Genomic DNA, 16,591 nt, shown 5'->3' on the forward strand with positions numbered 1-16,591 from the left:
ATATATCTGTAGTCCAAAGTCTTGCATTAGATGAGGTAACTTCTTACAAGGACAGCAGGTTTTAGTGCAAAGGAAACAGCAGCATCACATGGACCATCAAGAAAGCATCCAGAGCACTACTTCTGTAAGAAAAATAGTGAACAGAAATTCCATGGTTGCTGTATTTGGCAGAGAGCAATACAAAGATGAAAAAAAGAAGGACCAGCCTTCACTTAATGTTAGTATCTCCATCCAAATACAAAATAATTATGAAAGACATAAATATTTTATTGCTAACATCAAGCAGTGCTGACAGCCTTGTTCTATGTATTTTCATTAGAGGTACTCAAGGTGTGTGAGGGAGCCACAGGCTCTTAACCCACCAGGTCTTCCTATCAATTTTCCCACATCTTCTGCTCCAGTCTGGCCCCAAGTTATTCTGCACCTCTCAGATTTTTTTCTGCATCCTTACTACTTCTGCAGGTCCTCCATTTCCTATTGGCATCTTACAGCCTCCCCCCAGACTCTTCACAACTTCTTGTTCAGTTTCTAAAACACAGAACCCAAAATATCTTTATTTAGAACTGTTTTCTTGTCACTTCAGAAAGCTGTCAGAGAGTGCTGTTATTGAGATCATCTGAGTGGTTTTAATCTTCCACTAAAGAAACACAAGGGTATAGTCATATTGAATAAGAGCAGGCATTTTTTAAGACAATGACACTGGGAAGTGTGAAATTGGGAAAAACTGCAAAGAAACACACAGAATATGAATTTTTCACAGAAGTAATACTTTTGACTTTTTACTATCTATCCTGCCAGGGAAAGGTGTTCTTCAGAGCTGAAGCAAAATAGCTAAGAAACACTTTCATGGTCTCCCACATCCCTGCTCTGTCATTGTGCAACGGGATGGGCAATGGCCAAGGAGATGGTAAGGGATTTGGAAATTTTTTCAGGATTTCTTAACTTTTCTGAAGATGTAAGAGCCTGAATGTGCGGGTGTGCCAACATGCACTTGTCTCTCATCAGTAACACTCTTACTTTCTGTCTATTGTCAAGCTGAGATCAACTCACTGGCTCCTTTCCTCCGTCTCAGTCTGTTTACATTGTTTCAGGTTTTCAAGGCCATCTCTGCACAGAAAAGGTCTGGAAAACTTTTCTTTTTTTAAACTGAGAGGAGACCTGCAGTCTGCTCTGTTGACCTGGGACTCACACAGTTCTCTGATCCTTTGCCAATAAACCAGAGTTTATTTTTTTGTTGCCTTTGTGAGAGGAGTAGGTTAACTAAGTAGTACAGAGTGTGATTTCATGGTGGCAGGGAGCACAGAACATGCAGTTAATGTAAACTGCAACAGAAACTAGGGGAAACAGGTCGGGCAGGTCCTATTTTTGACATTTTCAGGCACATCAGGCTTTTATCAGAAATTTGTGAAAGCTGCTGTTCATTTGAGAATAGAAAAAAATACCATGATTTATCTATTAAAAACAACTAATTCCTCTTAGTCCTGCTCAGCATCATGGGGCTCAGTTACATCTCAGTGGAACAGCCAGTAGCAAAGATGGTTATGGAGTAAATCGGTGCAGGTTCTTGCAAAAATCTTGCTCAATATCTGTACAATTTGCATTAAATCTTGATCATTCATCACATTCCTGTACTTCTGGTTTACACGCTGGGATGTCCCAATTGGGATGCCTGCCAATTTTACTTCTGTAAGAACTCTACATAGGGCTAAGGCATTTTTTTTTTTTAGTGCAAATACAGACACAGTGTCTCTATTGGTGGCAGAGTTGGTCTAATGGCTCTGTGATACTTCTGAATTCTGCAGCATTCCTGAAACTATTTATATTTCTTAACAAATACGATTCTTAGATTGCAGTTATTCGTTGCAGTAGGTTTCAAACATGCCCCAGTGAAGAAGGAAAGGTACCGAGAAGTCACACTGCACTCCAGCCAGGCTGCCCATGTGCCATCAAGCAGCCAGATACATTTGACTGCTTCTAAACTTGCTCTGTGCTTGTGGAGTTTAACACAGAGCATAAAAAGAGAGAACATTGCTAGCATAATAATATGTTTAGAATGGAAATCAGTGAAACTACATGTATGGGACATAAATATGCTTAGGTACATATCTGCATTTTACATTTGTTACAGAACTTGCATATATTACTTGTGCAGGTTTTTTTTTTCAGCAGTTCAGTAGGTCAAAAAGAGAAATACTTTTGCAAAACAGCTGACGCTGGGATTACAATCTTTTTTATGTCCCCTTGTTATTAACAACTCTTTTTGAGAAACTGTGGCAGAAGTACTGCATCCCTAACTGTCTCACAGAAATTATTTTTTGTGACTATCACTGATGTAGACAGTAAAATTAAAAGGTATGGCAAATTAAAGTCGGAATAGCCTACCAAAAATATAGCCAAATAAACCTTGAATTGACTTTTAAGCAGTATTTGATGAAAAAATGTTCAACAATAATAAAAAGAACAATAACCTTTTTGGTAGCCATATGCCATTTTTTCTTCTACTGTTGTTTTGATCGAAGAGTTAGCACTTTTTTACCAACCCTTTCTGAAAAAAAAAAGCATGAACTTTAATACTTTATCACTAACAAAAGAAAAAAAAAAACAAAAACAAAACAACTTCTCAAAAGTTCTGCTGCTGGTGTTTTTTACTGTTTAGTCTTTCAAAAGACTGGAAACAAAAAAATATTCTCAGCCGTCCAATCCAGTTTACAATAAAACATAAATTAAATTGTCTGTAGCATTTTGACAAAAATATTAATATCAAAAATTGCTTTTGAACAACAATCTTACCCTATAAAAATGGTTATGTTAAAAGATATCTTTGAATTGTCCCATTTCACCTGTGTTTCAAGTCAAAGGTATACAGGCTGTTTCTGTTTCTACACTGTGCTCAAGCGAGCAGCAGAGGGCACAGCTCCCTGCTGAAAGCCTTCCAAGCAGGAGGTTGTGTAACTATGCCACACTCTGCTTAAAATGTTCTCTATCTGTTCAGTCAGGAGCAATGTTTTGATTAAAACACTGCAGTTTCCGCAGTCAGTAATATCTTTGAAAGAAGGTGTTTCTCTTTTGCTATTATCCAAGTCAATTCTGTATAAAATCATGAGATCTAGTTATGCCTAATGCAACTTCCAGAATACAGATGTTATCACAGACTACTGAAGTAATTATTTACATACTGTTTTATACGGAAATCCAAAAATTGAATATGATTTGTTACATTGGACAAATATCTGCTCCATACATACAGCTCAGATTCATTCACAAGCACTAGGAGTAATACTTGGCAAAGATATACTCAAACTGAATAGCAGCTCCAACTGAAGGGTCCAAATCCTGAAAACCTGAAAATATATCATGCAGGTAATGATTTTCATCAGTCTCATGGTGCACAAATGTGATTTTCACTTCTGGTCCCAAACTGTGGGGTCTGTGGATTCTTTTCAAGGTGAAAGACAAGCAAGGAGACCAAGCCTGTTTTCAGTAGGCTTTGATTTTCTGTGTCTTTGCTGATAAATGTTTAAGCATCCAGAAATCAAAAGGCTGAAAATCCCTAACGTAGAACAAGTAAAACATACCACCATAGCAGTCTGTCTTTCTTTTGCATATGTTATACCTATAAACCAGATAAAGTCTGTTGCAGCTATATATGCTTCTTTCATATTAAGGTACAGAATTAAAAGGAAAAAAAACCCATAGAACTACCCCATAATTTCTGATACAGATTGTTTAATGTTAAATCAGTAAAACTGCAAATAATAAAATTTATATTTATTACCATGCCATGTCCACCTACAAATCTTTTCTGGTATCTAAATGTATTTGTTGCAATTCATTATATTCCCTGAATATGAGGTACATAATGACATTTATAAAGTTTTATTGGTATTTGCTAGAAAATATGGACTACATAGGCTCACAGAATACCTGGTAACAAGAAAAGATTATGGGTACTTCATTATTTAGACACAACCTTTTTTCCTTGCTTCAGACTCTGGCTGTTCTCATAACTGGGACAGGGAGTTATAGGACAGACAGTTTTATATTTTATAGGTCTGTCTGCAAATAAAAATAGAAGTATTACCTTTCATCGCTTAAGCTAAATGCTCAGTTAGTATTAAAAGACTAAAACTGTAGCCGATAGCAGATAAAACTCCCCAGTTAAGCTGACACTTCTTCCCTCACGAAGAGGGGCTGGGTTTGATCCTATCCGCAATAACCAGCCATGCAAAGACAAACTGAGCTGTATCTCTCCCATTAGCAAAGCCCAGTGCAGGAAACAGGCGCGAAGTAATGTGAGACAGTAGCTCTTTCACAACCATTGGGGTCCTATTATCTCCCGCCCTTATGCCACAGGCTAATATTTACTATGCCTTATTTTATTTTTAAGGTGATCCTTATCTCTTGCACCTTATGCAATCCTTTGCTCAAGGATGACCAGAACTTTCTCAGATCAAGCAATACGCAATAGCTTGGAAGTGCCCTCCTTCTTCTAGTTCACTCCAAAACTCATAACTTTGCAATGTCCCTCCCACTAGTTTGCTTACTATCACTACAAGGAAAGATTATCTAATGCATTTTATTTAATTTTGACCAGAGCATTACAAATGAAAATATCTGGAATCTCTGTAAACACTAACTAAAAAGGATCACTGTGAGAGTTAGTAAAATATTTTTTAAACTTTTTGTAGGATTTTTTCACAAATCATTTCACTATTAAGATATGTAGCATTTGGCACTTAAAAAAATGAAAAATTTCCTCTGAATGTTCTTGTAGTTTAATATTTTTCAGAAGAGTTTTCTGTTTTTTTCTGGCCAATGTCTTTAAAATAAGACTATTTTACCTTAATTTCTATAACTGTGTTCATTTTTATTTTCATACTTGCAAATAAGGTCAATGAGCGTCCTCCTATGCATAAAGCTAGATACATCTATAGTGGTTTGCAGGTTCAGAGCATTAGCCATAAAACTTTGTCCACACTCATCTGAAAAGCCAGAGATCCACTTCTATTTATACTGTGAAGGTTTTGCCAAGGATATCACATTTCCTTAATTCCACTTTCCTGGAAAGGTGCTAACACTTGCCCTGCAGAGTGTGGATAGCCTAAAATGTGGAGGCAACAATCAGTGGTTGATGGAATACAGGCTTGTGTTTTAAGAAGCTTATTACCATCCATGATCCTCAGCCTTCTTTTGCCCTGTGCTGCTGGGACATTTTTGTGGATGCTGTCTCAGCAATTTAGTCCCATAGTTCTAATGCATTAGTATGTGACAACATCTGGACTACAAGTACTCTGGAGGAATGCACAAGAGTTACAAAAATAATTATAAAATGCTTCAAATCATATTATTTTAACCTACATTTATAAATAATTTACTTCAATCCCTACTGCAATTTGTAAAAATCTTTATTTTGGAAAAATGTTCAGTGCCCCTTGAGTTCAGAAGTCTTTCCTCCTAGCATAAAGTTGTAAAAAGCCTTGAAATGTTTTGTTTTGTTTTGTTTTGTTTTGTTTTTCAGGTAGAAGAGGGAACTGGAAGAAGTTGCTGAAATGGCAAGTGCTGTGCAACAAGTAGTAAAATATCTGCCACCCTTCCTAAATTGTGTCACCTTAGTTCCTCAGACTTTGTTTAAAGTCGAACCTAATTTCTTTGTTATCTGGAGAAAGGCTGATTGTACAGTCACATTATAACTTCAGAAATTAAATAAAGTGGTACGTCTATTAAAACAAATACTGGATTATTTTCTTTTGAATCCTGGTTCGTGAGCTCTTCATAAGTTCAAGAGCTCCTTCATAACATTAACCCTATTCTTTACATTCATGCAGAAAATACTAATAATTAAGTATTTAGGGTTATAGCTAAAAGCTGAAGTGCACTTAGAGAGGTATAAAAGGGTGTAATGGGAGGAATCATAAACCAGTTGTTTTGGGTTTCAAGAGGCAAACCAGTTGTTGTGTCAGTCACACTGCATTTAAATTGGAGGTCTAGAATTACTTTAGAGCCTTGCTGATGAGACAGTAAAAAGGTCAAAATTCTGAAATCTTGGCTCCTCTTCCAAGAGATCGTTTTACTGAATCTCTGCCATGCTCACCTCGCACAGAAAGAATATTTTTCATAGTCAGAAAATTGACATTGATTATCTGATCAAGCAAAAGACACTATGGCAATTTTTCCACCTTATATTCACATTGCATCTGTCTAACAAGACAAGATTTATATTTCCTTTGGCTATTATTCCTAAAACTTCATTCCTTTATTCTTTAGAAAATTCAAAATTATCTTGCCTCACTCTTCTGTATTCTTTCACTGAATTTCTTTATATTATATTGTCCCTATATCGTGCTGGAACACACAATCTGTTTCACAATTTCACACAATTTCACATCCCTCTGGATTAGACCTATCTAACTAGTCACTTGTTTTTTTCAGTGATCCAGCTGATAGTTCTTGACCACTGACGGAAAGTCTTTGGTATTATCTGTGCAACTAACTCAAAGTGACCAACACTGTTTACAGATGACTCATAGGAGACAAGGAATTGAGGGGTGACTGGCTCTTTCACACCACAGTGAGTGTGAACAGTTGCAGGCGATTTGGTGCTGTGCCTCTCCAAGGAGTGAAGGAACTTATCCTACGTTGTCCCAAAGGAACAATGGTAATTGACATTAGATTTGGTGAAAAGTTGGTATATCTGTTCTGCGAGAAACACATTCTGTTTCAAAACTGTTCTTTAAGGAATTTATTAATTTTCCTGATGGCTGCTAAATCCCCCTGCAAATATATTCAAAAGAGCTCTGATTCTCAGAATGATAAACTCTTGGGCCGTGAACACCTTTCCCCCAGTATACCAGGTCTATCCATCCTTCCAGGACTCCTAACAAAAAAAATAGGGGACAGGCGGGCAGCTGGGAGGCTCACCTGTCACTAATAACCTTGTAACTAGGACTAAAACCCCAAATCTTCCCCTGCAGCAGCAGAGAGGCTGCCAGTCCTGAGTGCCTGGGATGAAGGTGGCCTTTTGGGGGCTTCTGGGCTGCCTGCTGCACAGCTCAGCTCTCCAGAGCGCTGTATTGAATCTTTTTAGTGTCTGGTGCCAGGTTTGGTTTCTGAATCCTCAAAACACAGCCACTGACACCAGCCTGAGTTTGTTTCAGCACTAAACATGGCAGTAATTTATCGCCGCCATTCCAGACCATAGCAGCCAAGACAGCAGCAGGCCTGGTTCCCCTCACCCCAACAGGGTGCTGACGGCTTGACGCAAGCCTGGCTACTGAGGTCTTCAAACTCCCTGATGGAGAATTACAAGTTAATAACTGGCCACATCCAGCATACCTAGTATTTCCAGCTGATCTATTAGTTCTGCTATCTTCGTTTCTCACGTAGTTTACATAGCAAGGTTCCCCAAGGACCATAAATTGTGCACACTTCATTTCAAACAGAAATTTCATGATGTAGCGAAACACTGATATCATTTTAGTAATCTGACTAGGAAATTGGTCAGGGACTAAGTAGGTGAAGCTGTCTCTCTTTCAGCAGAAGTTTGTGGTGGTAATTTTCCTTTGAACACTTTCCATTCTGATAAAATATCATCTCTGAACAACAACAAAAAATTAACAGAAAATTTCAATCCACCTATAACTGAGATGCATCTAAAAGCCGTCTTATTCCTAGGCATCAAATGTGACAGCTTTTACAGGTTATAACATTACTTGCACAATGGTATCTGAAATTCCTGACGTCAGCTGTGGACATCTGCAAAGACAGATATCAGTAGTTTCCTATTACTGAGAATAGTCTGTAAGAAAAACAGGAAAATGTCAACAGGTTCCATTTTTGCAACTCAGGATGACAAGGCAATGCTTACACAGTCTATGATAAACCTTATTTTATACAGAAATAATTACTCCATAAACTCAGCTCAAATGGTTACAAATATAGATAATACCACAATTATTTAACTATGCTGCAGTAGTTGTTAAGCATATGGTCCTAAAAATACAATCCTGCTTTTAAACACGTATGAGATAGAGTTTAACCCAGACAAAATGCCATATGTGTTGGTAGGACTTAGCTTTAAAACAGAGTATAGGGCATGGTATCTTACTACTGAAGAAACAGGTGATTGTGTGTAAATATTCTTGAACTGCCAGATAGGACCTACTTCAGGAGAAAACTTCGGAAGTTAGATTTCAACCATGCACTTAATCAGGTATCAGTCACCAAGAAGATTGCCTTGAAGATTCCCAGCAGTACAAAAATGGTTTGAGATCATTCCCAAAATATCTGAAGCTGGTAGGATTTAGTAAGCTGTGGACCTCCTCTTTCATTAATGAGAGCATTGCTAGTCATGTTAATGTAGCATTTAATAATAAATTGACCATTTTTTCGCACACTGACATTGTTACTTCTTTTCCACCACTAAAAGGTACTGAGCTTTACTATTTTTTAGGGATTGTCAAAATTAATATTCTAAAACCCACACGTAGATGTCTTAACTCTTTGATATGGATTTTCAAAAAGGCTCAGCATCCATTGCTTTCTGTGTAGTCTGCACTTTTATACCATAATTTTCCTTTGGATTGTGAAGATTCAGTGTAAAGGTCTTTGGACAACATTTGAACAGTTAGAATTATGTATATTTTAATTTGGCATCTAACTTATATCTGTCTTAATATATGTACTGAATCAAAAAGTAAACAGATCTCAAACCACACTGTTTCCTTATTACAATCCTTTCTCTTGTCACAGTTTCTCATGCCATTCTGAAATCATTTGAAATCAATAAAGGTTGATTAGAAAATATTACTGGTTTTACTGTTTAAGCAGGTATATAAAAGCCCAGGCATAAGTTGTAAATTCAGAAGAAAATCAAAGCAGAGATCTTAACAGCTTTCATCAGCACCAGTAGTTTCTTTTTAAATAAGACAGTGCCTTGCAATAGTAAAAAAATGGCAAGCTTGAACTGGAGTTATCAAGGCAACAGTGGTAAAATTATCTTTAATAGAAAATCAGATTTATTTATAATATACTGAATATCTATTTCTTTTCCTTATTAAAATTCTTCAGAATTACATGGATTATTAACATATCAGGTGTCTGTATTATGTATACAATTGGTTCCAAGGGTCGTGAATTCGGTATTGGTACAGATTTAGAAGTAGAAAACTTCAATTATTTATTTATTTTACCTAGGACCTGACCACTGGCACAAGTTATTGCCCTATTGCCAATGGAGACCATCAATCTCCTGTTGATATTAAACCCAAGGAAGTCAAAAAAGATGCATCTCTGGGGCTTCTCTGGATCACTTGGAAACCTTCCACATGCAAAGAGATCATCAATGTCAGTCATTCATTCCATGTGAATTTTGAGGATAAGGACAATCAATCGGGTTAGTAAAAAGGGGATCTGGAGGGGGAGATGTGAGACACTTTATTTTTCTTCATTCTTTTTTTCTTTATATAGAAAATAAGACTAGTTGCCTTTCAGGAGTATTTATATAGATTAGGGTATGCTTACTAATTTTGTTACACCAGTTGGCAACACCCTTTAAGTGTCACAGAAGGTCCAAATTATGTTCTTTAAAATTAGGACTTGTTGGCAAGTGTTCTTGTGTTAATGGCAAAAGGATTGGTAATTTTCCAGTAGGAAACCTCCAGGAAATTCACTGATTAGGGTCAGGGAAAGTAGGAGTAGAGTTTCTAAACACAGTTACTTGGTTGTGCTTTTATTTTAAATCAACATTCTGTGGGAGATTTATACATATGTAAAAGTTACTCACAGTATAACTCCATAGGAAATCACTCTGGAATAGGTTTTTTTCCTCAGTGTCTTACTACCTTGATAGCAAAGGAGGAGATTTTTTTGTGCTGATGTATAATATTTCAAGAGCTGCGAGAACTACAGGCACGTATTTCCAAGCATCATGCACAATTACAGGTGCCTATCACCACAGTGGGAATCAATACACATTTATGGGCTTGTAAGCAAGGAATTGATGATAATGACCAATAAACCAATAAACAGAGTCATTAACACCCAAGTACACCTGTGGCATCTCATAATCTAAATTCAGGCAACATCAAGTAACTATAACTGTTACCTCTGTGGAGAAAGAGACCTTTTAAATACTGTCATAAATAATGCAAATTTTAGTGAGAAGTGAATTGGATGGTTTGTTCTGCAGTTATTAAAATCCAGTTACTGTTTCTGGAAAACTGCTGGTTTTCTGCATTATTTTTCCTTTTGTTTTCTCTCTGGGTTAGAAGGTGTATTCACATATTCCACCTGAATTTTGGAGCTGTATCAAGGAGACATGCAGATTTACTATAACCAATGGACTCATACACATATCTACAATTAAAACCTTCAATAACTTTGGCTGAACTGCACAAACTGTTGGGACTTTTTTTCTCCAGTTGTTTAAAAATATTCTAGTATCAAAACACGTTAACATGGAGTAAACTGCTGCATTTTATAAAATCTTTGAAATCTATAACTTGCCTGTCAGGAAGACTTTATTGATTGGTGCTTTTACCATACTTCATACGTTTGCAGTGCTCAATGGCAGACCTCTCACTGGAACGTATAGATTGCGGCGGTTTCATTTCCATTGGGGCCAAACTGATGAGCAAGGCTCAGAGCACACAGCTGATGGAAAGAAATATGCCTCAGAGGTAGAGCCAATGAAAGAAAAGTTGAAGTCAAGTTTTCAAAGTCTCTACACTTATATCACCCCTAGATTAAAAAAAAAAAAAAAAAAAAAGCATATGTAGGTAGCCTTGGTAGTTATTTTATTTTGCAAAAGCAGTACTATCTCTATGTGTGCAAAGTTGACTTTGCAAGAGCAAATTGGATTTTGTGGCCAGTACTTTTACATTTAAATTTAGATAATCTAAATCCATATTAAAACAATTAAATAGAGATAAAATGTGCAGATAGAAAAGTAACATCCGTTAAATGTTAAAAAGGTCAGCTGTGCAAGTACATTCAGCTTAATACTAAATCAGCTGCTTTTCAGAGTCTAATCACCCAGTACCCCACTATAATTGTATCTGGAACTTCTCAAAGTTACAAGCATGCTGATCACTGTAAGGTGTTTTGTTTGTTTGTTTGTTTGTTTTTTTGTTTGTTTGGTTGTTTTTTTTTTTTGTTTGTTTGTTTGTTTGTTTTTTTTCTGGCTTTTCAAGAGCAGCAAATAAAAAGGAAACCCAGAAGAAATTAGTGAAAAGGAAGAGGTAAAAAAGTTATCTAGTAAGGGCCTCAGCAGCTGTCAAGTACATTAAATGTTTTCAAATAATGAGGCAAGATCTGTTTTACAAAAATTAAAAACTACTTCTAAAGTAACAGATTTTGTTTGTTTTCTGGTGCCTTAGTGTCCTGCTGATGGTCAGCAACATGCCAGCAAACAATTAATGTTTGATCCATGTAATGTTATCTTTGGCAGCTTTTTAGATTTTAAGAACATTACAACATGACACACTAATGAGATGGATTATACATTTTTAATGTAGGCATTAGGAACACGCAGCCAGAAGTGTGCTCCTAATAGGAAATTTTCCGCTGTTGAGAGTGCTAAAGCTATCTCATTTGATACAGCCAAGATAAGAAAGGGGCGTCCCTTTAGAATTGCTTTCTGCTGTAAAGAGATAGTGCGCTTCAATCGTGTTTAAGCAGCATATGATTAAGTGTTTATTAGTTTGCTTTGAATCAATAGTTTAAAATATGTTGAAACAGTAAAGATATTAAGTTGAAAAGACAACAATTCAGCTTCAAAAAAATACCACAAATTAAAACCCAAAAAAATGATATAAATCAGAATTTTAAGATTATGTGCATTATATGATAATTTCCATGTTCTGTCTCTATATTTTAGAATCTCCTCCTTGCGTTTTAAGAAGTTTTGATATTTTTTATGACCACGTTGCTGAAACAGCATACAAATAATCCAGGACTAGACTATCACCATAGAGTTCATACTTGCTAAGGAATTGCTAAGCATATTAATAGGTAAGAAGGCATATAAAGAAATTCTTATGATTTCCAAGTTCTGTGAGTTTTTGAAATTTATATTTCATCAAAAATAGCTCAAGATATAATATGCAACATATTAGGCTGAACAAAAGTTCCTTAAAACTCTATTAAAGCAAATACTGTCAAATACTTGTTGAAAGATTTATGTTGAATATAAAGCATCCACAGCCATGATGTTCATGGTCATACCATCAGTCACAGTAAATGGGACTATTGTGAATAAATATTGCACCATGTGTAACAAAGTGGTTACACTCCTCAAAATGCTTTTAAGGTATTACATTTTTAAAGACATGGAAATAAAGGCATGCACAAGAGGCTGTTAGCAATAGAGTTAGAAAAATATATGCCTCTTGTAAGTTGTGATTTTCCACATCTCTGTGTACTTACCCCCAAATTGCTTTCAGGGATAGGTGCAGTTCTGCCTACCCCAAGATAAAGCCTGGGTACGAGTGCTGACAATGCCAGGGCAATTCAGCCGAACATCATAAATCTGCAGGCGTTCACAAGCATGTTCTCAGTTTCACAGTCAGACCCTAAGTGCAGAGTGGTATTTCTAACTATTTTACTCTACTTGTGGCATTTCTCTGTAATAGAACCAACAAAAGTGATCCTTTCAATTGATCTTTAGCCTCATCTTATTCACTGGAACGCAGACAAGTATTCAAATGTAGCTGAGGCTTTCGACAAACCGGATGGCTTGGCAATTGTCGCTGTTTTCCTGAAGGTCAGTTACTGACGTACTGAAAATACATGTGTCTTTCTTCCCTTTCCTTATCAAAACTGCAGTCAGTGACGGGAACTAGGAAAAACACAACTTTGTGTTAAATGAGTGGAGTTGACTGTCTCTTATCCTGATTTAGCCCCTATTGCCAACTTTGTTCATGCTTCCACGTCAGCGTTTTACCAAATCCCCATTTCATCCACAGACCCTTCAAGAAGAGCTGTGCTTTAAAGCATGGGTGCTAGTGAGCTTGTGGTGGGTGTTTCATCCACCTTTGTAAGAGGCAATGCTCACACCTTCTATCTTTGCCTTGCACTCCATTTACAGCGATGCAAAGTTTCACAGAAAGACAGTTTGAGTCACTTGTGCTATTACTGTCTATCAACCAGAAAAGAAAATTCTAAGTCAGCCCTACAAGAAATCTTGAATGTATGCACATAATATATTTAGCCTTTCAAAACCAAGGCAGGAAAAAGAATTCCTTATTATTAAGAACTTTGTTACATTAACAAAATACCATTAAACAATAATATATATTATTATATACTGCTAAAATACAATTACTCATAGTTCACATTGCAAAAAAGGTACCAGCAAAACCACCTCTCTGAATGCTTTCAAAGTGAATTTCAAGAGTAAGCACATATGATTAAAGCAATCATATACTTCTGAACCATAGATTATTTTTGCACTACTATTTGCATTACTCTGCAAAGCAGAAACAAAACTTCCTGCTATTTCATCAAAAGTTCTAAATTTTGTCTCATTCATAGTGGGTTTGAAAAGTTAAGCTAATCAACATTTATAAAGCATATTCTTATTCTTGATTCAGAATAAAACTATTGTTACATATTTAGGATTTTAAAGTATTTTTTAATTTACAGCTTGGCTTATGCAATGAAAACCTGAAGGACATCCTGAAGCCCTTGGATTCAATAAAGACTAAGGTAAACATCATCATAGTCTGATCATGATAATATATAGAGGAGTTAAATTAAAATCTATGCAGTCTCTCATCTGCCTTTTTGAAGACTTCAGAATAATGCAGGAGTTCAGCTGAAGGAGGCTGTAGAGAAGTGGGAGCTGAAAGCATGATCCTAGACATGAGTTTGTAGGATCCCATAAGATATTTTGTATTGCTGAGGCTCCACCCTGTAGGCAGCTATGGGTTCTTTGTTTAAGAGTACACAGTTCCTGATTCCTACTTAATCCTATGCTTCCATCCATCTGTCTGTTTAAAATTACCCCGGTGTCCATCACCAGCACAGCCTCAGAGTAACCAAACTGAGGTTTCTCTCAGTTAAAGGAAGGAAAAAAAGGGAGAAGAAATAACGCCAGAACTACACGTTTCTTAAACTGTCTTGTAACAGTGACTATTTCCACTAAGCCTCTCATAAAGACACAAGGTAAGCAGAGATAAAATCTGAATATATGAATTTTATTGAAGCATGTTAAAAATAAAATACAGTATGTCCCACAGGATTTTTAAAAAGGAATGTAGACTTTGACCCTGAACATGAAAACATTATTGACATGTGTGAATCATTCCTTTAGCCTCAACAGACAGCTGAAAATTAATTATACACTGAAGTGTTTTGCCTGTTCAGGAACACAGAGTTCAGTATTTTGAAAAAAAAAAAAAAAAAAAACAACAAAACAAAACTCAAATAAAAACCCCTTTAGTCAGTGATGATTGAACTCTTTGTTATCTGATCCTACTGGGGGGAGGAAATTGTTTCGTGTTTGTTTTTTTTTGAGTAACACTGCTCATTGTCAGTGGTGCCAGCCTAGATGTAGCTCAGTGTCAAACATCACCTCTGTGAGCAACTCACCTCTGATGCTATGAGAAAACATTAGTGTTTTCAAATTACTTCCTCTGATTTAGGAACACACTCCTTTGTGGCCTGGGATGTAAATCCTATTTTACTCATGGGTTTCATTAACCCAACGTATCTTCCACAGGGTAAGAAATCTCTCTTTTCTGATTTTGATCCTTCAAGCCTACTGCCTAAATCCATGGATTACTGGACCTACAATGGCTCTCTGACTCATCCTCCCCTCCATGAAAGTGTCATCTGGGTTATCCTTAAAGAGCCAATTACTATCAACTCAAAGCAGGTATGTTCTTACAAGGAACAAGACCTTTCTTGTCTTTCAGCTTCAGGGACATTATCACTTCACACAGTACTACTGCATTTTATTAGGTCTATTTGTCTAATTTTTACTGTTAAATGAGTACTACCTTTACACCACATTGTTGCTTTTAATCAACACTTATGATTCTGCCTTAGCCAGGTTAGGCTACTCACATCTTACAAAGTCTTGTGGGAATTGAGATAAGAAGACTTCAGATTGGTGGAGTTACTTCCATTACTTCAGGAAAGGCAATTTGCTTATATAAACTTCCTTACAGTGCTGTGTCTCCCAAAGCAGAAGCTGGGCAGAAAGCTGAATTCTTCCCATCTTCATTCTCAGAAGACTCCCCAAAAGAAATTCATATTTTCATCAAATCTCAGTCATAAACCTGCCTGAGTAGGGAGTTTTGTGATGTGCCACAAGATCAAATAGCCACGGTATAGTTCTCCAGTGCTATTGTAGAGTGGTTAGAAGCTGTACCGATTGGTTTATTATTGCATTATTTCCTAACAATGTCTGTAGGATAAGCTAAATATCCATCACTGGCCTTATCGAGGCAGGTATTCTTTCTGTTCTAAACTCTTACGAAACTGTCTTATGGAGTTATTGCTACTTGTCCTTCCAAAGGTGTTTGAATTAATATTTTTTCCAGATAAGGCTAGTTAAGTACTTTGAATCTTTTAAAATAAAAAGCATGCATGTAGAAATAAATTGGTTATTATGAAGATCCTTAATATTTGTTCAAGGTGTTATTCATTGGGCTATTCAATGTACAAATTAATTACAAATAGTTTGACATAAAAAGCAATGTTTAGAGCAAAGTTGAATTATTCTAAAGCCTTGCTTTTTACTTTCAGAAATGGTGATTGATATTTTTAATTTATCAAACTAAATTTCTTTTAACATAAGTGATAACACAGTAGTACCAGTGTCTGAAAATTTCTGTGGTAGTTGAATATAGGGGCCAGTAGGATATTCAGAGATGGTTGTTCATTCCAGTACTTCTGTGGCAGCATAAATCCTGACTCCCCACTGGATTAATTCAATATTATAAAGCTTAATTTTTCTGAAAAATAGAAATTTAGTTGGGAAGTATAACAGTTTCTCAGACACACAATATAAAAATGAAAAGCTAAATGTATCTCTTCCTTCCTTGTCCCATTTAGTTGTCTCAATTCCGCACAATTCTGTCTTCTGCTGAAGGGGAAGGACCTTGTCCCATACTGAGCAATCACCGGCAACCCCAACTGCTGAAAGGCAGAGTGGTGAGAGACTAATTCCAGACAAATGGAGCAAATCCGGAGCACAGTCTACCCATCAAGAACAACACATCTAAAGACTATAGAAAAATCTACCAAAGAAATGAGAACACGCATGTGCTCTTAGATACAGTATTCTTGTCCTGCCAGAAGCTGTTGTAATTTACTGTGGCATTCAACTAGTGCTTTTAGTGGAATTAATCTATATTCTTTCTGTGGTAGGCAACTAAACCACTTTAATACATGACTTCTAACAGTGAAATGTACTTTAAAATTTTTAATGAATCTTCACATTCCTTCTGATGTATTAAGTAAACTGTGATAAGGAAAGTAATTGTACAGAGTGAAATTAATCAGTACTCAGCTTCCCACAAAGAATTGTATGAAATTTCTGTTGTTTTTTGCAACAAAATCACTACTGTTAATGGCAATTATTAAT

The 16,591-nt window shown here is 36.3% G+C and overlaps 1 protein-coding gene across 1 annotated transcript; it reads left to right on the forward strand.

The window, feature by feature from the left end:
• The first annotated feature begins 892 nt into the window (after positions 1–892).
• On the forward strand, positions 893–16,591 carry LOC104358558 (carbonic anhydrase 1). Its single transcript, XM_042786301.1, has 7 exons — positions 893–907; positions 9,193–9,391; positions 10,558–10,676; positions 12,665–12,760; positions 13,642–13,704; positions 14,720–14,875; positions 16,060–16,591. The coding sequence occupies exons 1-7, from the start codon at positions 893–895 to the stop codon at positions 16,168–16,170; spliced, it is 759 nt and encodes a 252-aa protein (XP_042642235.1). The 3' UTR covers positions 16,171–16,591.

Source organism: Tyto alba, unplaced genomic scaffold (genome assembly GCF_018691265.1).
Source record: "Tyto alba isolate M040663 unplaced genomic scaffold, T.alba_DEE_v4.0 Super-Scaffold_9, whole genome shotgun sequence".
Classification (NCBI taxonomy): Eukaryota; Metazoa; Chordata; class Aves; order Strigiformes; family Tytonidae; genus Tyto; species Tyto alba.

Excerpts from the sequence above, each read along its gene's own strand:
- LOC104358558 (XM_042786301.1), top strand. Across the intron at positions 10,677-12,664 it reads GAAAGAAATATGCCTCAGAG|CCTCATCTTATTCACTGGAA; the intron begins GTAGAGCCAATG and ends ATTGATCTTTAG. Across the intron at positions 12,761-13,641 it reads TTGTCGCTGTTTTCCTGAAG|CTTGGCTTATGCAATGAAAA; the intron begins GTCAGTTACTGA and ends TTTAATTTACAG.